Below are 27,081 nucleotides of genomic sequence, written 5' to 3'. Positions count from 1 at the left end.
TTCTGAGTCGCGGAGGGATAAATTATGTTAACTATAATAACGCTGTTATGTCGTCCTGGCGAAATCGCATTTCCTTTAAGATCCTTAATAGAACTCATGAATTTTTATCACTTGTTGCCCGTATCCCGGCCAAATATCCTGGATAGGCCGAAAGAAAGATGATGTCGTCATGCCAACGTCTCGACTATCCTTAATTAATCCCTGTTTAAATAATGGCATTTCATTTGTTCAACTTCCGGGTCGTTAAAAATGATTAACGAACAAATTAACTTGAAAAACACCAAGACAAACATGAGGAATTTCAATATCTGATGCATGGAGAGTTAATGAACGAAGAACGGCAAGGAATCACGACAAACGTAGCGTGTAATTGACTGCGAACTCGGCGAGAGTCTTATCGCGGTTTTTGGGGCGTTCGACGAAGAAGCGTTTTACTCGAAGATGAAGACAACGCTGGAATCGTTATTATGCGACATTTTTGTATAACCAATCGGCTTATAGGCATGTCACGTAGGGGCTTACTGGCGCCTGTCACAAAAGAAAGATTCCATATTTGTATGTAAAAGCTGATAACTACGAGCCCCAACGACTAAATGGTTGGACGAATACGTTTTTGCAAGAAAATTGTGCATCTAGCTAATGTTTACTTGAAGAAAAACAAGTACAGGGTGTCTTAGCTAACACTTTCGAGCCTGATATCTCAGATATTTGTCGACGGATTTTTATGAAATTTTAAATGCAGATATGTTAGAAGATAAAGATCACAATCCAATTAATGCAACAACTCAAGTCTTAAAAACGTAATTTTTACATGCCTTTTTAAAATGTTAAGCCTTTTAAGACTTATATTAAAAAATTATCGTCAATGAAAAATGCTGTCAGAAAAAACTCGTTCGTGGAAGACATCTGTTTCGCGAGAAAAATGAGAAACAAACTGTTAAACGTGGGTACAGATGCAAAAGCGTAGATCGTTATGAGACAAGTGAGCACTATTATTGAATTTTGGTCAATCTTACTCGCAGAAACGTAACTGTCACGCAAGGGACATTTCACAATTATCTCCCACCCATACAAAGTTAAAAATCAATATTTTTGACTTACTTTTGGTACTGGATGCTTTAATTTTTTCAAAAAGGACTAAAAAAACTGAACAACATCTGAAAAATTCTAGACATTTGAACATTCAGGACTTTGGAAATGTTTCGAACACTGCTGATTGGATTCTCTTCAAAAGCTTGAATTACAGCCAAAAGTATTGCTTCGTTTCCAGTGACGTGTTTTGTCCTCACTCGGTTTAGTTCACGTACGCTTCTTGTGTCTTCAAATTATTGACGATTCTTTGAACTTTAAATTTCATAAATAACATTTCACAAAAAGTCCAGCGACACTTTCCATAGGCGAATATTGATTCCTTTTTCAACAACACAGAAATTTCTGCCACTGTTGTTGGTTTTTAAAGTAGTTTCACCAAATTATAACAATTTTACTTTTCTGACAGCGCGCACACTTTTGACAGTTTTTTTCAGTGGTACACAAAATGCCGCATAGAAATGCTTCATCAATTGTTTCAAAAGGTGACTGCCCAAATTACTATCAAAATTTGGATTAAGTTATTAATAACCAAATTTAATTTTTTTCTTGGATCAGTCAAGCGATTTGGTTAATTTTTTGTGTGGTTATTTATTTTTCGGGGTTTAATGATCCAACGGCTATTTGGCTTAATTTTAAATAAAAGAAGAATGTTTTAAAATTTCATTTTTTAACTTGAGGTCATTTTGTAGCCTCTAATTAAAAAACCACCTCTTAAAATATGTGCATTCTAAATTTTATAACAATCCGTTGGCAAATAACTGAGATATTGAGCACGAAAGTCTTAGCTGAAACACCCTGTAGACAATAAGTTAATCAAACAACTAGAATATTGTGTTCTGATAATCTCAATTAATTAATATTTTTTTAATGTCTATTTTATTACATTTAAATTTTAAAAACAAATGATTAAAAAAAATAGTTATTATTTTCCCGGCGCATCCACCATTTAAGCATGTAAGCATTAAAATGCTTGACATTTTTAACTTTAAAAACACTCATTATTCTCTATGTTCAATTCGAAAAAACGCGCATAAATGTATTGAGAGCAATTACGAGTACTGGCATGCAACTAATTAGATCACACCCTAACAAAAAATTTAATTTAATTTTTTTCTTGGATCAGCCGAACGATTTGGTTAGTTTTTTGTGTGGTCATTTATTTTTCGGGATGTAATGATCCAACGGTAATTTGGCTTAATTTTAAATAAAGGAAATGTGTTTTAAAATTTTATTTTTTAACTTGGGGTCAATTTTTTGCCCCTAATTGAAAGACCACCTCCTAAAATATATGCATTCTAAATTTCATAACAATCCGTTGACCAATAACTGAGATATTAAGCTCGAAATTATTAGCTGAGACACCTTGTATGTTTAATATGTTTACAACTGTAAAAAAACGCCGAAACAGCTAAACCATTTCTTTATAATTATTTTTATTTTTTTCTTTTATTTTAGTTTTCATTTTGCCAAAGGTCGATGCACACATTGCACACCGGCTTGGCTCGGCCCTGATAGCAGAATAGGAACGTAAAAAATTAGTTTAGCTTTATTTGGCTGTTAATTACTTGACAGATATACTAAAATGCCGCGTGATTATAATCATATCTGACTGATCGTTAATCCTGGAGTGCAGGCAGTTAGAAATAAGAAAATGTGTTGGTTATCTGCCCTAAAAAAGCCGTTTCTTCCATTAGTGCTCACGCTTGTTGCGCCGACAAGCGTTCCATTTTTGATTTTTGACAATAAATTTGTAGATAGAGTGTTTACTTGTAAGTGCTACGCCATTTTATTAATAACAATTTTGTTTTTGTGTTATTTTTAGCTTATAAGTGTATATTAGTTACAATAAATATACAATCTAAAATGACTGTGGTATGTGTTACCAATATGGAGTTATACCCCAAATATAAAATTATTTGTCATTTTATACGTACTTTTCCTACTATTCCTTCAAATTTCCTTAGAAAAGTGGAAAAATTGTGACACAAAATTTTCTCAAATTTTTGTCTAACTTCTCTTGATTTTCTCTGTTTTCCTCAAAATTTTCGGTGATTTTCTTAAAATCTCTCCCAAATTTTGTATATCAATTTTCACTGTGGTTTACTTCTTACATTTTTTACAAGAAAACATTATCTACGTCTGTTTCGTTAGATTTATTTTTTGGTCTAAAATTCAATATTTTTTAAATTTTGTCTAAAATTGACCAAATGAACACAGTTCGATTTGGTGTAAATTCGTTTGCGAATGAGAAATTAGAAATAAATAGTATTATGCTAGTAAGGATAACCTATTTTCATTCGAATTTGAAATGAATTGCTTCACTCGCCTTTGACACGTGTCGTAAATTTCGTCCTCATGGAAGTAGACAACTTTCTTACTGCGAAACAATTAAGTAATTACTGCAAAATTGTTGCTTCTCCCTTCTTGAATTTTTCGAAAGGAAATTAGTAATTTGCAATATTTTACTTGTAATTTTGAAGTATACCAAAACTTTAACAATGAACTTCAAAAACACCTTTACTTTAGCCTGTTTCGAGCACTTTCCCGTTTTTCGATAAAAAATTTAAATAGGTACAGATTTTTTTCAGCTTGATCAGATATCACAAATCAAGGCGGAAATTAACGTTGTTTTGTTTCAATGATTTTGTAAAATTTCGTCCAAACTGATCAAATTATTGTAGCAACATTTTCTTTGTACACCATCAAATTTTTAATATGATAACCCCAAACCGTGGCTAATCACTCAGACAAACTTATTGTGTGATTTATTGCAGACCGGTTGTAGACTTTCAGATGAACCGATCACTGTCGTAAATATTTTCGAGTCACTTTTGTCAAAACATTGCTTATTTTAAACACCATTATCTGTTGTAAAAATTTATGGTGTACAAAGAAAACGTTGCTACAATAGAGTCTCCTGACAACCTGACCGAGTTAGAGAGAAATTGGCGTTTCACATGAATTAAACTGTTCCTTAAATAAAAAGCTAACATTTTGAAAAAAATTGATAATTTTGAGTTAAAAATTCACTTATTTTGCGCACAATAAGACGGAAAATTATCAGCGACTTCGTTCTAGATAAACATGAATAGACTTAAAAGTGAAAATAAAAATTAGGATAAAATGAAGAAAATATTCTTTCTACTTCGGTTTCGTATTGAGGTCAAACAAATACAAACCTTTAATAAATACGAAATTCCCTAAATTTCAAAATTAAGTTTTTTGGTACAAAAGTTTGAAGTAGAAAAAATACTGTATGATATCTCGTTCATAAGATATTTTGTTACACTTACTCTATTAAATTAGTGCGTGCGACAAAATGCGTCTTATAAAACTTGTATCATAATATACTATTTTGCAATAAATTTTTACTTCGTTTTTATGTTAGGGCCTTTTTCATATTCGAAATAAAAGGACTTTCAAGTTAGCGCTGATTTAGAATGAGAATTTTTTTTATCAAATTCGTACATTATAAATTTAACTAAATGCTCCTTTAAAGTCGAATATGAAACGGACCCTTAACCTAGTTTTAATAAGATTATAGAGATTTGGGTATTTATTAATATTATTGAATCAAGTGCAAAGAAGCCAAGCCAGTAACGTGAAAATCAGAGATCGTCATTTCTAGCAATAAAGTCAGTAAAATTCTCATTTTCCCTCAACCGAAGACGAAATCTGTGTAAAACTAAGTCGATTGTGCGACTTGGCCCCTCCTCCCGATGGCGTCGCCATAAAATCGTCCATTAAATTTTACGATTGTAGTGCAGATAAACTGGAATCGCTATGAATGGAGAATTCGAGCGTCAATACGCTACCAAAAGCTAATTTCCACTTGATATTCTATCAGAAGCCGCTTAATGACGACACAAGCGGCGGAAATCGCGTCTCATAGCTAATTGTCGACCGTAAAAAGCCGCAAGGATTATAGAAGGGGCGGTTTTACGTCGATCGACTTTTTCCAAGTCGGAACACTCCCTCTTAATCAACATTATAAATCGTTAATGGCACCCTCCGACGATCACTGTTTTCGGGTCAGTGTTTAATCTAAACTGCTGACATATTGCGTTTCATAAAATTTACTTAGGACCCAAAAGCTAAGATGATTTCGTATGCGCAAAGGACTGTCGGTAGTAAAACATCGCAAAGTTTTTACAACTCACTAACACGGAAGCATCTGTTTCAATTGGACGCCGTGTTAATCAGAAAGTTATGCTTATTTTTATCGCTACTCGGGATTTATTACCAAATCTTGGGCTTTATTGGACAACAAAAGCATTAACTATCAATTTTAGTTAATTATTATTATTCGAGCTCTTCGCCATTTACTTTATCATTATGGGAACTCTGTAACGATTATTAGCTTTAGGGTAAGATCAGAATGCAACCACCGGTGATAAAACTTGAAGGGTTAATGTCTGGATTTATGTCCTAATAGTGATACTCTGTAACAGTTGACAATTATTCGGTGAAATTATTGAAAAATGTTTTTGAAATATTATGCATTTTTTTGAAATTAGTACCATTAATAATCTTCATAATTGTAAAACTCATGGTATTTGTTATTTTTTTATATTTGCAAAAATAAAAATGTTATGAAACCTCAAAGTTCGAAATTTGACAAATTGCGTGTCAGGCTAGGTGTGACGTCACGCGGCACAATTGACTCAGCTGTCCACTGCCGCCTGTGAAAAATTCGATTCTTTGCAGGGCTGTATCTGGTTAAAATTAACATGTTTCCAAAATTACTTCGCTGTTTCTCAATATTTTCCATTTAGCTTTTGCACTCCTATATCTTTTATGTTTAATGAACTATTAGCTCTAAATAAAAATAAATAAAATTTGGAAATTCCACGTTATAAAACCGTTTGATATCAAAAAATGAGAACATTACAACTTTTAAAACAAGAAAATCGTAATTTTATGTCTTTGTAATCTCTAGGTTTATAATTATAAACCACATCTACTTATTCATCGAACGTATCTTCAAAAGCATTGACAAATAAAGAAATTGTATTTCTGTTTGTGCAAAAGTCGATATCTTTAATAAGAAAGTCGTTTGTAGAACACTTATTTTATCACATATTTTTTGTACAAAACATTTTGTAAGCATCGCTTGTTCTAGAAATTATAAAAATTCCCATTAGTTAATATATTTTTTCAAAAAAATAAAAATTTTTTAATATAAATATTTCTTATTAATTAATATTTATCATTATCAATTGTAAAAAAAATCTGAAAAAATTCGAAGCCATACAGAAAGAAATAAAGAAAAAAAATCGCAAATGCTGATTTTTGAATGATTATTAAAATGCATTATTATTTGTTATTAGTGATTTATTACAGTATCTACTTAAACAAATGACTTCAATCATCACAAATAACACTTTCTTTCAATATTTATTTCTTTTAAGTCGAAAAAATTATCCAGAGATCTTAATACAATGCCGAAAGGAACAGTAGTGTGTAAATCGCATTACCTTGTGAACAGTTTATGCCGTGTGACGTCATCAGGCTCAAAGCGGGACCGCTGTCAAACCGGCAGACAAAAAAACCTATATTTTTGTTATTTTTAAAGCTAATAAATTAATTTTTTGCATTCAATTTCTTGATTTGAGTACAATTATGTTGAAAATAAATAATAACATTTTGAGAAATTGGAAACTTTCTCATTATCAGAAGGCAAGCCACCGGTGGCGATAAAATCCCTCTCGTCGTCACTTCGGTCGTCCTAAATTCCGACGACCGATTTTCCGCAGCTGGTGTCCCAGTTCCTCCCTTCAAGGCCAAGTAAAACGCCGTCTAACCCTTTTAACCGTTCCTATTTAGAAAGCATAAAGTTGGTCGGCTGTTTTGCGCCACGTTAGGAAATATCAAGACGCATTAAACGCACATAATCTTTACAAGCCCACCCATAAATTTCTATAACTTTTAAAAATTTACGTCGCGTGAAATGATGTTTTAATCGAGAGTTGGCGCGCTATCGGAGACCCTAAACGCACAGACATTATCCGCTCCATTAAGTCGGAATTATTGGTGAAAATTTTTGGAAAATAATGAGTTTTTTGTCAACTTGTGAGGGTAACCCGGGAATGAGATCTTTATTAACTAGCCATCAACAAACTTTTTATTTAAGATGAGGTTAAACAGATGGAACTTTGTTACTTGCTTTTGAGATGTTAGCAACAGAATATTGTACAACAGTAGAACAATTAAGAGTCAAAAAGATGGAAAAATAAAACAATTTTACAGAGCAGTTGTAATCTTTATTAGTTCATGTTACATATTATTATTTTAAAATTTATTACAATTTTGGAAACGGTTATAAGTTATAAAAATACGCCATTACAGAATGACTTTTTTAAATTAAGCACTGATTCTAAAGCTTTTATAAATTTTAAAAACCTAATTTGTAAGCAAAAATATTCTCTTCTGATAGAAAAACATTATATTTTACTTGTTAGTGCATCTTTTAAATAAAAGTTTTTTTCTTAAAAAGCATTTTGTTATTTTTTGTTTTTTAATTTATACAGGGTGTCTCAGCTAAGATTTTCGAGCTTAATATCTCAGTTATTTGTCAACGGATTGTTATGAAATTTAGCATGCACATATTTTAGGAGGTGGTCTTTCAGTTCAAGATTCAAGATTCAAGATCTGTATTCTTTTCCAAAGAGGAATTAATTTTCTAATAGATATTACACTTTCTTCCAGTGTTATAGATATGATTTTTTTGATGAGTTTATTAGAAAGTATAGTTTTCAACTTTTTAAATGTTTAATAAAAATACGTTACAACCTTTTGAGGGAGGAAAATATGAACTTACATGAAGTCTTCTAAAAAATAATTATTTGATGTCAAATACTTTAATACTTATTGAATACTTATTAAAGTGATTTACGTTTCTTTACCTGTCACTCTCTTCTGATAATTCACAAAAAAATTGGTTGAATTTGAAGGTTAAATAGAGAGATTGAATTTTTTGTTAGGGTGTGATCTAATTATTTGCATAACAGTACTCTCAATATATTTATGCGCATTTTTCCCAACTGAACATAGAGAATAATGAGTGTTTTTAAAGTTAAAAATGTCAAGCATTTTAATGCTTACACGTTAAAATGGTGGATGCGCCGGGAAAATAATTGTTATTTTTTTAATTATTTGTTTTTAATATTTAAATGTAATAAAATAGACTTTAAAAAATATTAATTAATTGAGATTATCAATACACAATATTCTAGTTGTTAGAGTAAACTATTGTCTACAGGGTGTCTCAGCTAAGGTTTTCGAGATTAATATCTCAGTCATTTGTCAACGGATTGTTATCAAATTTAAAATGCACATATTGTAGCAGGTGGTCTTTTAATTAGAGACAAAAAAATGACCTCCAGTTAAAAATACAATTTTAAAACACATTTCTTTTATTTAAAATTAAGCCAAATAACCGTTGGATCGTTAAACCCCGAAAAATAAATGGCCACACAAAAAATTAATCAAATCGCTCGGCTCATCCAAGAAAAAAATTAAATTGTGTTGTTAAAAACTTACTCCAAATTTTGATAGTAATTTGGGCAGTCACCTTTTGAAACAATTGATAAAGCATTTCTCAGCGGCATTTTGGGTACCACTGAAAAAAACTGTCAAAACTGTGTGCGCTGTCAGAAAAGTAAAATTGTTTTAATTTGGTGAAATTATCTTTAAAAACCAACAACAGTGGCTAAAATTTCTGTGTTGTTGAAAATGGAATTAATATTCGCCTATGGAAAGTGTCGTTGGACTTTTTGTGACATGTTATTTATGAAATTTAAAGTTCAAAGAATAGTCAATAATTTGAAGACACAGGAAGCGTACCTGAACTAAATCGAGTGAGAACAAAACACGTCACTGAAAACAAAGCAATAGTTGGGGCTGTAATTCAAGCTTTTGAAAAGGATTCAATCAGCAGTGTACGAAACATTTCCAAAGTCCTGAATGTTCAAGTGTCTAGAATTTTTCAGTTATTGTTCAGTCTTTTAGTCCTTTTTGAAAAAATTAAAGCATCCAGTACCAAAAGTAAGTCAAAAATATTGTTTTTTAACTTTGTATGGGTGAGAGATAATTGTGAAATGTCCCTTGCGTGACAGTTACATTTCTGCGAGTAGGATTGATCAAAATTCAATGGTAGTGCTCATTTGTCTCATAGAGATCTACGCTTTTGCATCTGTACCCACGTTTAACAGTTTGTTTCTCATTTTCCTCGCAAAACAGACGTCTTCCACGAAAGAGTTGTTTCTGACAGCATACTTCACTGATAATAATTTTTTTAATATAAGTCTTTAAAGGCTTAACATTTTAAAAAGGCATGTAAAAATTACGTTTTTAAGACTTGAGTTGTTGCTTTAATTGGATTTTATTCTTTATCTTGTAAAATATCTGCATTTTAAATTTCATAAAAATCCGTTGACAAATATCTGAGATATCAGGCTGGAAAGTCTTAACTGAGACACCCTGTATATAAACCCAGTTTTTACACAATTGATGCACATTTTGTCGGATAATAGCGATCCTATTGTAAAACACAAATTGTGACCGAGAAAGTATTGCCCAGGCGATAAAGTAAAACACTAAAATGGTGTATATTAGTGTGCAGTAACCTCTCGACTGTTTGATGAAGTGGTGGGGTTGGAATAGTGATCCAGAAACCGAAGACAAAGGTTTGTCGCCTGTTTTTTCTTTCCGCCTACATAAATATTAGAAATAGTGCTTTCGATAAGACCGGAGTGATGTATTCCCTGGGGCGTCCGTTCCGGTCTTTAGCATGGTAGAGTGCCAAAGTGTCGCGAAGTGTAATATAATATACGACATCACGGGAGCCATAACTTTTAATACGTTGTGCTTAAATAACAAGCTCGGGCTTTCGGAAAGCTCTCATCGTATAATCCCAACCCCAATCCACAATCTGATCTCTCTTTGGTGCACTTCGGATGCACGTGTTGCGCATTAGACGTCTTAATTCCCGCTGATTGATTTCAAACACGCGACTAATTTTTATTTGAACGAGTGATAAATGCCGCCAGACCGCCTCCCATCATGACAAATAAGACTTCGAAATGGAAACGTTCCGTGTTTACCCGCGTCGTAATATATTAAAACGAGTTTTATTTATGGTTTGTTTATTAAATCCATAATTCATTCCCTTGTGAAAATATCGTTTCGTGTCAACCGTCAGTGGCTTTATAATTTCACTGATGTAGTGTGCGCCATATACGAGCGCACAAAAAGATAGACGCTATATATCTAGGGAGGTACGCAGACGAACGTCTTTCGGGGAAGCACCACCGGAAAACTGTAAAGAACGAGATAAATCTCGGGATAAAAAATTCGACAGGGTTACACAAGACACTCTTCGGGGACCACTGTTGACACCATATTTCACACTAATAGAAAACCAAACGTAAAACCAATTAATAACACCTTGTTAAGTCGCGAAAATCCGAAAAAAGAAAAAGAATGTTTAACAATAATCTTAATAAAAATAAAAATAAACTTAATAAAATTTCCGTAATAATATTTAGGCTAAAACCTCAAATAATAGAATAACATAATTTTATTTAATCTTTATAAAGGATCTTCATGACTATATAAAATAAAGTTGATTTTTGGATTTTAGGTCATAGGACTGCATTACGTTACTCTAGATACAGTATTTAAAAACTTAAAAATATAAAAAAAGGTCAGTAAAGATATAAAATGGGACATCATACTGGGTGTTGGGTGTTAGGAGATTATTTATCTAAAAAATGCGTACTTTCTTCAGACATTTTTATTAACTCATCTGTTGAGAGCCACTGTGTGGCTTATGGAGTTTATTAGTTTATGAGATGGTAGATCATAGGCGTTTTAAGAAGTTTTTAAAATTGTGACTAACATATTCATTTGTGTGGGAGGTTCGAATCCCGGTCCAGGCAAAAAAATGTTTTTTTTTCGTAAAATTTAATAACAAAACACAAATTAAAATAGAAGAAAAACGTTAGTAGACTAAGAAGTTAATTTACCTCTGCTGTTTTGTCAATAATATTAAAATTTACGCTGATTTTTATAATTCTAGTTCAACGGTTCTCAAAATTTGAGTCCTTAATTTCAAATCAATTTTTTGAAAAAACTATGCATTTTTGATTAATATAAATTTTACTTAATCAGTTTGTTTTGCCATTCTCTATCTATATTTAAATTTTTGCACAACCATTCCCTAACACGCTGTATAAGGTTATAAAATCCTAGAGAATGTTTTTGCTAAGATAAGTTTTTATTTAAAAGATTTACTAAAATGTAAAAAATTATATATTTCAATCAGAGAAGAATATTTTTGCTTACAAATTAGCATTCGAAAATTTGTAAAAGCTTTGGAAACAGTGCTTAATCCAAGAAAGTAATTCTGTAATGCCTATGGATTTTGACTTTTGACCGTTCCCAAAGCTTTTGCTAATTATAAAATCTTAAATTTGTAAGCAAAAATATTCTTCTCTGATAGAACAACATTATTTTTTACTTATTACTGCATTTTTTAAATTAAAGTTTTAAAAAGACATTTTTTTTAATTTTTTTATTTATTGCTTTTTAGTCTTTACTTGTTCTATATTTTTTTTTCTCTGAGATATAGTTTCGCCGTATTATTGTAACATCATTATTTTGCTGATTTGTGCACACGTGTTTAGTAATATGTGATAGAAAACAGCTGTTAGCATTGAAAGCACATCCTAACCTGTGTTCTGTGTGTATATTCTATAGATAAATAAATTTAAGAAAAGTAGTGACATTTGTTTGTAATAAAAAGTAATGAAAATGATTAGGTATTAATATATTTCCCAATGAGCAACATTAAATTAAATGTTGGTATAAGTTACGGTATATACACCTCATTTAGCTTTTTTAAGGGGAATTTAACCACATATGATTGAATTGTCGCGCAGATTACGTAAGTATGCAAAACTTCATTTCATTGGGACAACAGAAATCCTTTCAAATTTGGCTCCATAAATATGAAACAGACAGACAGAAAACAAAGCAAGTTAAATAAAAGTTTTTAAAAACATACAAAAAACATTATATTCAACATTGTCTTCGCATTTAGATAAGTAAATAAGATTAAGTATTTAGATAGATAAGTGGTGGTCGTATAATTTGAAAAGTGGAAATACTCTAAAGTATTGTAAATTTTTTGAAATCATTTCTGAGCCAAAACCATGTTAGACTCTAACTCTAGAGACAGAGTGGACTAGTTTTAAGTGAGAAAAAATCTTAAGGTCTACCTTGACTAAACATAAATTATTATTTATTTAAATATTTATGAAATTTCAAAAACATGCTGGTCACTGGTTTTGTGTTTAAAATATTGGAAAATGTTCAAAATATTAGTTTACATTAAAATAGATTTTATTTGGCGTTTTAGAACAAATACAGCATTTTAGGTTTTGAGGACGTAGAAGGTTTTATGTCCAAACTTCCAAAACTTCCATCTAAACTAATAAAACTCATAAAATGTGGAAGCTCTTCTACAAGCCCTACATAGGCATAAAACTAATTTTTTCTAAAATCTTTTTACAGAGCGCTCAATAAAAGGGTTGTCACATCTACAAATTTTGTTTTTTTGATAATTTTTTTAAACATTTGTTCATCATTATGTTATGAAATGATTATTTAATGTAAAATATCGAAACATCCGAAAATACTAATGTGAATTGAAGAAGTTAAGAAAATCAGCTTGTAGGTCGAGATTTTTTAAAATATAATTTCAGAATTATTTTTCCATATGTCTTAACTCAACAACGTGCGACTGAGTTAGTGTGCTAGTGTTTGAGCATCTGTATGTTAGTTATAGCACTGAAAGAAATTTGACAAAACGTAAATAAAATTTCGGCCAAGTAAAGTCCTTGTCCTGTCACCTCCGATCATAACCTGTTGAATGTCCGCATTCCTGCCGTTCCTGCACACTTCCAAATTTCAAAATTAAAATTTCCATTTTTGTTTTCTTTCCCCTTTTCGTCTCCCCCAAATATTTGGCATTCCTTTTGTCCTTTTCTCTTGATCGTTCGTGCAATATCCCTGCCATAAAACTCCCTTATATGCGGAAGCTCCACCGTTTCCTCAGTAAATTATCGTCCTTTATTAAATAAGAAGCAGTCTTGATTTAACGACACGTCAATGCACTAAATTTGAGGTCGTGAGTTAATTTGAGCGTCTCGTTTGCCATTATACGACCATCGGCATTGACACATGCACAATAAAGCGTCTCGGTCCATGGGCTATTTAATGCCATAAATAAAACATGGAGGCTGCCGTATCAATATTGGCCCCTCGTAAGCCTCCACCTTATATCGATATTAAATTCTTCATGCGTGTTATTATCGAGCCGTGCACCAGATACCCAGGCCCGGAAGACATTCGAGATACGTGCCTTACAAGAGACGGACGTTACACTCGCCCGATGCACGAACTACAAATAGTTTTGTACTGGAAGTGACAGCAGATACGTCACACGATACGTACAACGCTAATAATGGAACGAAACAGATGTTTGATGGTACGGATATAAAGAGGAAAGACGTGCTTTTATGCAACGAGCAAACCTACACTTTTTCGCGGTTAAAAATATAGTTTTTTACTGTAAATCGAGAAATTTGCAGTTTGCAAGCAATAAGCTTGCCTCAGTTTAATTTTTAGTTTATTCATATAATAAACATAGAATAAGGCAATGCCTAATATAAATAACTAGCTATCCCGGCGCATCCACCATTTTCGAACTTCCTTAACTATCTGCTTTTTTCTAAAGTGATATGACTTTATTTCAGAATTGTCATTTAAGCACAAAACTAAAAACGTTTTATTTATTATCTATTACCTAAAAAAATATGGATTCCTGACATTATAAATTATAATGTATTTTTTGTTTATCTGACATGCTTACATATACAGCGTGGAATTTTTACCAGGAATAAAATTCATAACTTTGATTTTGCCGATTTTGTTGAAAACTCTTGAAACAGGTTTATTTTTATGTTTCTTTGCCTACTATTTGGTGCATATGGTTTTTGTTTATCTGTTGTCAGAAATGCAAAGCTACCTCTAAATTTTTTTTCAAGTGTAATAGTATGTTAAATGATACCTCGTATAAAAGTCCTTTCCGCAAGCATTGCAACGCACTATTTGTTTTTTAATTTTTTTCAAAGCCTACGTGATAAAAATATAAAAACCAATTTTATAAGTTGAACATTATTTAATGCAACAATTGTTCAAAATGGGCACCGTTCCTCTCCTGGAAAATAACATAACGATGGTAGCATGAATTTCTAACATTTTGCAACATTTCTACTGTGATTTGCCTAATTTCAACTTATGAAAATTGGTTTTCATTTTTTATCGCATAGGCTTTGGAAATATTTAGAAAACAAAGAGTGCGTTGTATTCCTTGCAAATTGTTTTTTCACATGAGATGACACTTGACATACCGTTACATTTAAAAAAAGTTAGAGCCTAGGTGGCTGGGCATTTTTGAAAACAGATAAGCAAAAACCGCATGCACCAGATGATGTGCAAAGAAAATCAAAAATCGAGCTGTTTCAAGTTTTTTTACAAAAATCGCTTATGTCATTTATAGTTTCAGTAAAAGATCTAATTAAATAACTATTTTACAATTTTATAAATCTTAATTAAAAAAATAATTTGGAAAAATGCGGCGTTGGCGTTTTTATAGTTTTGAAACAACAGGTGCAATGATTAGCGATACTTATTTTCTCTGTAAGGTTTAAATAATTGGAATAAACTTTGACATTAGTTTGTGGGGTCGTAAATTTCAAGATCGTTATGAAAAAATCTCTTAGACAAATTGTTAGACAAGAAAACTTTGTTTTAATTTAATTGATAGTTTTATAATGTTTGTTCAAATAGATACTATTTTTTAATCTCAAAGGTAACAATATACAAGGGTTTTTATTTATTCCTACTTTTGTTGTAATCTTTAAACAATAATTTTTTTAGTTTTTTAAGACTGGCAAATTTATAAAAAAACTGGTAATGCAATTTCAAAATTAAAAAAGCCACAGTTGAATTGTAATGAAGAATCTCCTGAGTTTCAAAGCCCCTTTCTTGAAAAATTTTTAAGCTGGTACAAAGCGTTGTGAAATTGGGTATTGTCATACAGCAGCAAAACTGTATTTAATAACAAATTTTTTGATTTATTTCTAACATTTGGAATCAGTTGACACTTGACTTGATGAATGTTAACTGTAACTATTTTTCACCAAAACACGTTCTGACAAATAAATTATATGAAAAGTGCAAATAAAAACCTGTACTTATTCACCCTCATACTAAACTTACAGAGTGTCTGTCTCTTTAGACGAAAAAGATGTATTTCTTGAAAAAATATTTTGCATTATTGGTACAATATTTTACTTTTTTTTATTACCAAAGATATAAATTTTGCCAAATTACTATAATTAATATCTAATAAGTTTTCTAAAAGGAGACAGGTTTACCATGAATTGTAATCAACAATTGTTGAAAAAAAAATTCTTACAAACTAAGGAAGATGCTTTAATATATATTATGTAATGCAACTTTCTGGCGCATCCACCATTTTTGTACAGTGTCTTTAACTTTTTATTTTTTACAGTACTTTTTTACTTGCAAAATAAATTGTTATTGTTTAGATTATTTGATAATTTACTACTTTAATTTCTTCTGTAAATGAATGTCCTACCTTTTTACGTCTTCTTCAGGGTAGATATCAAAAAATGGAAGTAATTTTTTTATTGACTACTTTTTTTTCCAACCCTAGATTGTTATCAAAATGTGTCTAGTCAAGAGTGAAAAACGTTACTTTATATTTAAATTTGTTATACTAATAAAAAAAAAGGTTTTCTATAGTGTATAATTAAATTTAACTTTTGGCAAATTGCCGGTAGTCTTTTAACTCAGATTTTACGGTTTACGGTTTACCACTAAATAAACCCTGTTCTTTAACTAAAGAACCATCAACACCGCAATTTACCGCAAAATGCAAAAATACACAACGACAGTTGATGACCTATTCAGGTGAATTCACTGTATAAAATAAAATTCACCAAGTCAAACTTTAGTAATTACCATGTTGCCAGGTGTACTTTGTCGTAGATTGCGGTGTTGGTGGTTCTTTAGTTAAAAAACAGAAAAGATATAAATTCCAACTAGTGTTACAATGGTGGTATTTTAAATTAATAGTCCTATAGAAACTTAATTATCTCTAGTGGAGTTCACACAAATCGATTTACACGTTATCCAAGCATGTGTAACATACCAGCAATACCAGGTAAATTAAAATGCAAAAGTATAAAACCTGGCGGTTTTTCTTTAATATATTATTTTATTTACTTCATAAAAAACATAATTAATGCTCGCTTAGTACATTATCAAGAATGATGAAACTGTGTTTAACAAATAAAATTTTTTGAATTTGGTTTTGGTTTAGTTTTATTTTATTTTTTATCGCTAACCCAATTCGACAATTATGTCTTACGTTTAAATAAAGAACATCAATATTCAATATGAACATGGAGCTCCAACGTTCTAATTTAATAAGTACGAGTACGTATTAAAAAATAAATTGTCAGCATTTATATTGATTAAGTCTTGTTGACAAATACTTTAACATTGTATGTGTATTGAAGTGTACTTGAACATTGTATTACCATTTAAAAAAATTTGGAAGTGTCTTTATTAACATACACTGGCAGTATATTAGACCCCATTGGTACATAGTGTCTTAATAGCTCAGTTTTATCGAGTTATCTTACGATTATATAACGTTATTTAACCGCAATACACAAATTTTACCATTGGTTATGTTAGACTCAGCTTATATAACGGTTTTCTAACCATGGTTATGTTTAGCGTATATAACCATGGTTATATTACGGTTAGATAACCGTGATGTTTCTTAAGCAATATGGCTCAAGCTAGATTTAAAGTATATAACAGTTATCTAACCGTGGTTATGTCTACAGTATACTGCAAAGGTTATATGACGGTTATATAACTGCTATGTATGTGATGTAATATAGCGTATGCTAGATTCAGTTTATCTATTGGTGATCTAAGCATAGTTATGTTACAGTTATATTTAATATTCGCCGGCATTTTATAACAATAATTACAAAGCAAAATAAATTTTTGGTTATATGGTTGAAAATTATCTAGTTTGTTGGTGATAAAGTGCATTCAACAGTGATTTTTGCTTTTACTTTACTTCTATGAGTTACAACCACGTGAATACTCATCCATATTTATTATTTATCATGTAAGTAGGACACATTTTTAATTTATATTTAACTGACAAATGAAAAAGCTTGCTAAATGTATTTTAGTTTTGACCACAAAGAAAATGAATTTATCAAAACCAAAGCAAATTTTTCCAAGAATAAATTCTTTCTCACTTTTTACCTGCCGATCCATTAATCCTACAATATCAAGCTGGGTTTGGAGAATTTGTTCAAAGCTGAGAAAACAATGAAAAAATCAGTAAACAATACGTTTTTGACAATAGTAATAAATAATAGTAATAAATTTGGTATATGCTTGAGAGTATATAAATTGTATCATTTCAGATGTTTATTAAATTTCTATCTCCAATTGTTCTTCGGATACAAGACTAACTTGATGTTTTTTAAATAGCAACAAGGGTCAAATTTAATATTTTTGAGAATAGCATTTTTGTCTGAGTTCTATAGTATAACACATGCATACCTTAATTTCATCGAAACTTAAAAAAAAAAACGAAAATTTTGAAAAATGTAAAATTTAAGCTCATTAACGAAAAAATAAGTAAAAGTTAAAAATAATTCTTAAAATAACACTTTTATCTGAAAAAGAACACGTTTTAATTAAGACATTTTAAACACGGAATACTTGATTTTTGTGCTACAAACGATATTCCAAGTGATTTCCACTAACTTCTTAACTTTCTGTCTCCATGGTAAACCAATATGAGAATTTTTTTTGCTCAGTTTTACTTAAATCTACTATTGATAAACTAATTATTGCACCCAAGTTTAATTTTTGGCTTATATGCAAGTGACGGATATCGCTAATAACAGTATTTTCAAAGCTAACTTAGATTTACTATTCCAGAAAAATTTTTAATTTTTATTTTTATACCTTTTAATAAAAGTAAAGGTGGGTAACATGTTACATCATTGAATTCAGAAAAAATGCTCCTTTAAAAATAATTAAATTTGACCCTTCGTGCCATTTAAAAAAAATTAAGTTAAGCCTTGTATTTTCAAAATAAATGACGACAAAAATTTGAAAAAGCTCTCAGATGATATAGCATTTAAACTTTTTTAACTGTTTTCTGTTAAACCGTTCTGAAAATATTTAACTAAGGTGAAAATAAATGACAAACTGTCATAAACAATAAATTTTTCAATTAATATATAAAGTTATAAACCTATTTCGATATTTGATTTAGCTTATGTTTTAAAACAGTTTATAGAAAAAACAAATATTAACGATAAATTAATTCTCTATAAACTCAAAGGCTTATGAATAGTAAAAATGATTCGCTGTAAGCTATTCAACCTCCAAACTGAATTATATCACTTCAAAAGAGCTCCTCGAATGCCTCCCGTCTAATAAATTTCTCTAATTAGCTTCTGGCAACCTTGTTATTGGCACATATCTCCTAAAATGACATTCAAAAGCTTCCCACACAATCATCAAAGTTCGTCCCTGCGAAGAACCATCTAATTTCGCTGTAAACCAAAGCAACTGCATCCCAATTCCCATCCGGACGTGTTAATCCCGTTTACAAAGCTCATTCTATTATTTATAGTGTTGAGCGATTCTCATGATAAAGTGAAAATGAAACTGACGAGGGTCTGTAAGTATCACATTGAACGGATATTGAGGTCGGAAGGTCGGCTAAAACCGGAAACGCCACTTACCATCAACAAAATGGAAAATATGTGTAAATAGATTGAAGCGCCCCGAACTGCGACAACGAGCGTAAAGAATTTTTTAAGAGAATCGAACGACTCTCATCAGAATTCTTTTCAACAGCGCAATTGCATGGATGTTTGCGTCGCGTTTTCCCCTTTTGACGTACAATATTGAAAGAGACATCCTTCATGAATTACTTCTTTCAGTGTTATGTGTTGTTTTCCGAAACCGAATGTCCCGACTGATGAATAGATAAAAAGCAATTTTACTACAAGGAGAATTTTAACAACACGTTCGTCGAGTTTGCACACAAAGTATTCCGCCGACGAATCAATAAAATTAAACGAGCTTTTTAAACACTTGATGTTGATGTTGGTTTGGCGTGTGTGAGGTAAACTTGCAAAGTAAAACCCACGCAAACTTTCACATTACTGAGATTTTATGACGTACAACAGTCATAACCCTTGTTCCAGATTAGACGACTACCATTCTTCCAAAATATAAAATATTTAAAGCAGCGCTGGGAAGTGACAGCGAATCGTGAACTAAATGCAATGAAACGTGATCTCTGGACATATTCAGTTATTGTTTAATGCATTTTTACATGTCATGGAGCAATTACAAAACTCGATATGAACACTCGCTTAAAATTGTTTGTAAATATTTGAGCCAACATCGATCCAAGCCTTCAATTCACTTAATAGACCAGAAAGCCCCAAAAAGCTTTTTATTGTATTCAAGGGCGAAATGTTTTTTTTACTTAATTTGGAGCGTTATTTTTATAATTGGGTTTTCAAGACATCTTATTGTAATGCTAATTGAAAACAAAATACTGGCCTGAAGTTTTTCCAATTTTCTTTTAACAGCCTAGATTTTTGATTTAATAGATTGGTTCCTTCTATTTTTATTTATCAAAAGAATCAACAATGCTTTTAACTGAACTGAAAGCACTGTACTATTGTCAACAATTAGTAACGAAATTTTAGTTGAAGGGGAGTATAACACGCTACAAATTTTAAACTTTTAACCATTTTCTTCAACTTTTTACATCTGTTTTAAGTAATATTTTTTAAATATAATTGACACGATATATTCTTCAGAAGAAAGACTGTTACAATGCAATTAGCAGTGCTTTAATTAATTTAGAAACAAATCATGAAAACTGAAAAAAAATGGGATTTTTTGCCTCTATTTTAATTAAACAACGACTGCTAAAGAAAAAAAATTAGAAATAAATTTATATTTAATACATACACTAAAAAGTAAACAAAATATGTTTTTCTATCAGAGGAGAATATTTTTGCATACAAATTATAATTTTAAAATTTATAGAAGCTTTGGGAACAGTGCTCAATTTAAGAAAGTAATCCTGTAATGTATTGTTGTGACTTATGACCGTTCCTAAAACTTATAAACTTTAAAATTCTAATTTGTGAGCAAAAATATTCTCCTCTGATAGAAAAACATTATTTTTGACTTTTTAGTGCATCTTTTAAATAAAAGTTCTTTTTATAAAAAAACATTTTTTATTTATTATTGTTTTTTAGTCTTTACTTATCCTAACGTCTTTTTTCTGAGATTTAGTTTCGCTGTATTATTGTAAACCCATTCTTTTGCTGATTTGTGTATACTTTTTTGTTGGTATGTGATGGAAAACACCTGTTAGCATTAAAAGAACATTGTAACCTCTGTTTTGTGTCTATAATTTATCGTCCAAGTTGAATAAATTAAAAAAAATAGCATCATTTGTTTGTAATGAAACGTAATGAAAATGATTAGGTTAATGTTGGTATAAGTTACGGTATGTTCACATCGAAAACTTAGATGTAAACATAACTTAAAACTCCAAAACCCCAATTTAATTTTTTTAGGGGTTATTTAGCCATATAGAATTGCATTGTCACGCAGATTACGTAAGTATGCAAAATTTCAGTTCATTGAGTCAACGGGAACCCTTTCAAATTTGGCTCCAAAAATATGAAACAGACAGACAGACAACAAAGTAAGTTAAATAAAAGCTTTTCAAAAGAAAATACTCTTGGCCCTATAGTGAACTTTTGGGAATAACAAATTTGCAGAAATCTCGCCACCGAGAGCAGTGGTTAGAATTTCAATATAATAATAAATTATTTTTACATTTATTTAATTAAACATTTCAGCACTTCATTTTAGTTATGGGTATTTAAATTTTGTCAAACTAAACCTTAAAATTTTATAGCCTGTTAACTTTTCTTCACTTTTAACATATAAAAGAAAAGATATAAGCGTTCACTTTTAATTATTCAATCTTAAACATTTTAATACACAATATTTTTTTGTATATTTTTGGGTCTCTTCTAATGCTTAATGATACCTTTTGCTGTTTTTGACATTTCATCAAAGCACTCAACTATTTCAAATTCACTGGCATTTAAATAATTTTAGTGATTTCATTAGTTTAGCTTGGAATTAAATATGAAATCGAAAATAAATTAAATTTTTATCTTCATTGGTTGCTTTTATGGAGAATAAATTTCATTACTAATCTCACATAATAACGTAAAAACGTCATACATTATTTCCACATACATTCATAATTTACTGAAATCTTTGACGATTTCGATTCATACATTATAAACTTTTTGCTCGAAATATAAAACATGGTATTTGCAAAACAATTATTTGCTATTGTTTCAAATTTGTTTAATCAACAATTTATATTATAACTTTCATATTGTTAATTACACGTATAAAAGTATAATAAGCCATAACTAGGTTAAAAATTTGGTCAGATAAATATACTCTGTGAAATAATATTATAAATAAACGTTTAATTATTTAATCAAAAAATATTTATATTTGTCTGATAATAATTATTCAGGAATAATTAGCGTAATACTCGTACATGTAGCGAAAGTGAGTCTACTAAAAGTATATTTTTACTATATCGCAAAAGCTAATTCCCAGAATTCAGCATTGGCAACTAAATACTTTACATTTTTCTGTGTTTTTTTTAGAATTTATTTTTTCAGTTCCTTTAGTTAAAATTTATTGACAATACTTTCCGTCAAGTGGATGAGAACAAGCGTAAGATAAGGAATAATAAAAGTTTTATTAGTAAACTTCTTTCGATCTATCACTATCTGACGAAAATTAATAGTAGCTGTTATAAATATCCATGCACTTCAAAAAAATAATAGCTAATGTAATTTATAGTTTCAATGACTGATCTATATTTTAGTAACTATTTTACATTTTTATCACTCTTATTTAAAAAAATAATTCGGTAATATGTGACGTTTGAAACAGATGTAACCTTCTAATATAATCGCGAGCTCCCAAATGTGACACTTTTATAAAGTAACTGTTAGTTAACCACCTTATCTAACCGCTATCTACGCGCGGTTATGTTGCGGTTATATAACTCGTTATCTAACCTTTATCTACGCGAGGTTATATTTCGGTTATATATTTTTTTTACATCTCGCTTATATTTCGGTTATGTTTCGTGATCTAACCTTTATATTGCGCTTATATAACCATTCTTATTTTTTTTGTATAACTTTTGCTTAAAATGTATTAAAAAAACTCATAGTAAAATTAAATATTTGGGATAAATAAATTGGTGCTTCTATTCAGCTTGTTTGGGGTGCACGACATCACTAGTGCACAATAAATATACAGTCTTTTGTTGCCTTTTTGCTAAAAAATTCCAAAAGAGTTTTTTGGAACGACTTCTGCAAGAAAATGTTCGATGACCGGAATTAACATAGAACTGCTTATATTAAGACCGAAAATGCTAAAGGCGTAATACGAAAGATAAGATGGCATCTTACAGCAAAGCTTCTAACGTAGTCAGTGTTTTTGTGTTAACTTTTTCCTCCAAATAACAAGAGTTAAACTGTTAACAAATTACAGTTATCAGCAACTAAAGTATTACTATTTTCAAAAACGTATTGTTCACTGTTTTCTTCATTGTTTTCTCAGCTTTGGACAAATTCTTCAAACACAGCTTAACATTGTAGGATTAATGGATTGGCAGGTAGAAAGTGAGAAAGCATTTATTCTTGGAATAATTTGCTTTGGTTTTTTCAGTTTTTTCAAGCTTTTTCAGTTTTCAATTAAGTATAAATTAAAACTGTACCTTATTTACATGATAAACAATAAATTAATATAGATTCACGAAGTTGCAACACCTAAAAGTAAAGAAAAAGCAAAAATCACTGTTGAATGCACTTTATCAGTAACAAACTATATAATTTTTAACCATATAACCAAAAATTTCTAAGATCACTTATTTTGCTTTGTAATTATTATTATAAAATGCCGGCGAATATTAAATGTAACTGTAACGTAACCATACTTAGGTCACGGATATATAAACTGAATCTAGCATACGCTATATTGCATCACATACATAGCAGTTATATAACCATCACATAACCTAGGCTGTATACGCTTGACATAACCATAGACAACCGTTATATAAGCTTAGTCTAACTTAACGAATGGTTAGATTTGTGTATTGCAATTATATAACGTTATATAACCGAAAGATAACTCAGTATAACTGTGCTACTAGAGTAGTTACTATTTCATCGAATAATTAATAATCTAAGATATACTTAATTTTTTTGATTCATTTTTGACTAGTTTATAAAAACTATAATTTTTGTGTATTACTAGTGACTCTAATTAGTAAAATAAATTTGTTCTAGTTACTGTGTTTTCGTCTACCGCCAACCACAAACGTGCAGAAAAATAACTTGTATTGTAACGTGTTACCTACTTCAGCGAGGAAACAGAGTCACAAGCAACATGCACTTTTTATTGACTTCTAAACTTTAATTTCTGTAATAAAAACATTCAAAACTGACTTTTCCAATTATTAATCAATTCGCATTTTTTTTTGATAAAACTATTGCAAATATGCAATACCTAATAGACCTCCTTTCGGAATTCAAATAACTGACACATAAAAATTCCTTGAATTTTTTATCGACCCTTGTCGAATATGTGAAATACATGGTACATTGTTGTCCACATTTGCTGCCACATTAACATTTATTCCAGTATCGTTATTTTGACAATAACATTTGGAATGTTTTACAACATCGTAATTTTCCTTGACGTACCATACGTTCCCATTTGCCATAGTTTCTATTTTTCAGTGCAATAATATGCAGAATGGCGTCCGGAAAAATATTACAGCCGCAACGCTATGACTTCACTCATTCCGGTTGCATTTCTATTCTAGCGCTTTAAATTAAGTTACATTTATATTACATCTAGCCGTGATGTGACTGCGCAAACCCACAATCATTAAATAACCAACAAATAATGCTGGAATTATGGTGGAGGCGCCGGGCTAGATTTTATTATTGATTGAAAAAATTTCTAAATGGCAATTAAGAGATTGCCAGTAAATTATCACAATTCGGCGTGCAGCTAGTGCGGCGTCGCGACGCGTTGTTTCGACGCTGATTCCGACGTCCGATCTCAGTTGATATCCGACGCCGGCGACGCTCTGATGACGTCCAAAACGCGCTTCTTGCACTCGAAACGACTCAAATAATGACAAGTGCGCGAGTGATTTTCAACTAAAAGCGGAATCTTTGAGGCAAATACTCGAAAAGTGTTGTGTGTGCACTTGTGACCATGTGGTGGGTTTACTTGCAAGGATTGATCGTTGTGGTGGCTGCGGGACGAGAGAGCTATGAAAGAATAGGTTTGTAGACCAAATATCCCAGTCTGAGTTTTGTGAAGTTTTGTTGAAAAGTTTGCGATTTTTTAACTCGATATGAAAAAAGTTTGAAATTTTCTTCAGGGGAAGTTTAGGACGGAATCCGCTATTGTTTCATAAGTGAATGGATGATAAAGAGGGATATAAATAAAAAAGCAGCTACAAATCGTACGAACTGGAATACATTTTCTCTGACCTTTGTTTCAGTTTATAACGAATTTTTTTCGTGTAATCAATGGAAGTAACATTATTATTCCCGTATCGTGCTTACGAGCAATCTTTCTTTGCTATCATTTTATGGACGCAATTTTTTCTAATGTTTACCTCTGTTTCATTACGTTTTGCTCTTAATTTTTTGCAGGCCAGGGTTTTTGTTACATTCGTAGGTATGGACTAAGTAATTGGCTTTTGATAAAATAAAAAGCAACATAAATGATAACCAATCGTTTGAATGATTTTCATGTTGGAACAAACGATTTTTATAACAATGAATATTTCTGTTTGGTAGTTTTTCCACTAATGATTGGATTGATTCTATCGCTAGTATTTGCTCTACAAATTGTTTCTCTTGTCCGTACGCCTTTACGTTACAGTTAAGTAAAAATTAATTAAAGAGCTCAATAAAAATTTTCATTTTTAAATTACTTAGGTTTTTCGCCGTACTTGCAAAAAAATTGTAGGTATATAAATTTCCAACAACTTCGGAAACTATAACTATAAATGCAAATTGTGTTATGATCTTTTACTTGTACTATCAATTTTTAAAATTTTTGCACATTTTTTAAAATCACTCTCTGTTATACGTTTTACGTCTTAAGTAAGAATGCATTAAGCAAACTTTGTTTGATAATCTACTTTAATGAGACATCTGACCAGTAGCGTGAAAGAAATTTATTTGGCAAAAAATTTGATTTTAAATTGGAGTTTCTACAAGTCGGTTAAGATTTAACTTAAACAATGTCTGATTTTGTTGAACGAGCATAATCTTTGCCAAAACGTGTGAGCGCAACGAAAAATAGATTTTTTCATAACGTACTCGTAAACTGAAAATTTATTTTTGAAATTTATTTAAAAAAGAATTCAATAAATTAATTAACCTTGACTGTAAAGTTATTACGTTATTTTATATTTATTGAGGTAATTTAGTTTGTGATTTTAATACAAGCCACCAGACAAACTTAGTAATTTGGTGATTCCTCAGGCTGTTGTTGTTTATTTTTTCTTTTATTTTTTCTAGTTTTATTTAAGTGCTGGTAACGTTTTTCATTAAGTTAAAGACAGATTACAAAAATGGTGGATGCGCCGGGATAATTAGTTAGATATTATAAGCTTACAGCAACAACTGACAAATCATTTTGTGCCGAGGCTGAATTTTGAAGCACTATAACTTAGAAGGCGAAACAAGACAGAAAATCGCAGGAATTTCTGAATCCAAAAAGTAGTACGGCAGAATCAAAGTGACACCGGTTTATACCGACTTTGCGCCAAATATTTTGAAATTAATTAAAATCTAGCCATTTCACTAATTAGTTGAAAAAAATGTTGAGCTTTGCACTCTTAACAAACTGAGAAAAACTGACGACTAAATTTTTTATGAGAAACTTGAGAGAAAAAAGATACAAGTAAAATATATAAAAAATTAAATTTTCTTTAGAAAGGTCCTCGAGACCATATTATGCTCAAGCGACGAATAATTTTTATTTTACCGGTGGCCAAGTAAGGAAAAGTTAATTTGTATCTAAATTGTAGAAATTAGAAATATGTCGTCCTGGACTTTTTTATATAGGAAATTTTATTACCTACAACAACTTGTTCCTTACATTTTTTTGTATCGTCTAAAGTTATTTCCAATATTTTGATACATATGTGATGGTGCGCAAAAAATTATAGTTTGTGTTTCTGCGAACGCTGCAAATACGGTTGATCATACAAAAAAGTATAAAAAAATTTAAGTCTGCTATACTATATTTCAGTTTCCAATACTTGACTACCGACAAAATGAAGCAAATCCGTAAAAATATTTTTACGTCGTTCTATCAAATAGGCGTATCACTTGAGAACGTGTGTCCGGTGTCGAGTATTAGTCCAGCCTTCTGTTAAAATTTAAACTGAAATTACCTCAAACTGTTAAATGCCGTGAATTTGTGACACAAATAACACCCGAACGGTAAATGGTGTAAAACTAGATTTGAGCAATAATTTAATTTGCTTAATTTTTTGACATTTTTTTTGACAATTGGCTTAAGATCCGCAGACATACGTCCTTTAATTTGGATTACATGATAGATTGTCATTACATAACTAGTTACTTAATAAGTGAT

General features: G+C 30.6%; 2 protein-coding genes across 2 annotated transcripts in view; both read left to right on the top strand.

Annotated features, from left to right (window-relative positions):
- LOC656406 (fatty acyl-CoA reductase 1) overlaps window positions 1-27,081 on the top strand; it is a 374,499-nt gene that overhangs the window by 140,132 nt on the left and 207,286 nt on the right. The window lies entirely within an intron of this gene.
- The window catches only part of LOC658102 (uncharacterized protein), a 207,577-nt gene continuing 205,005 nt past the window's right edge, over window positions 24,510-27,081 (top strand). Inside the window, exon 1 of the mRNA XM_064357869.1 lies at window positions 24,510-24,745. Within this exon, the coding sequence (XP_064213939.1) occupies window positions 24,676-24,745 (70 nt within the window). The 5' untranslated portion in view covers window positions 24,510-24,675. The remainder of the gene's footprint in view (window positions 24,746-27,081) is intronic.

Source organism: Tribolium castaneum, chromosome 7, assembly GCF_031307605.1.
Source record: "Tribolium castaneum strain GA2 chromosome 7, icTriCast1.1, whole genome shotgun sequence".
In the NCBI taxonomy this organism is placed as follows: Eukaryota; Metazoa; Arthropoda; class Insecta; order Coleoptera; family Tenebrionidae; genus Tribolium; species Tribolium castaneum.
The sequence above is the reverse complement of the archived record's forward strand: the minus strand, read 5'-3'. Positions and strand labels throughout refer to the sequence as shown.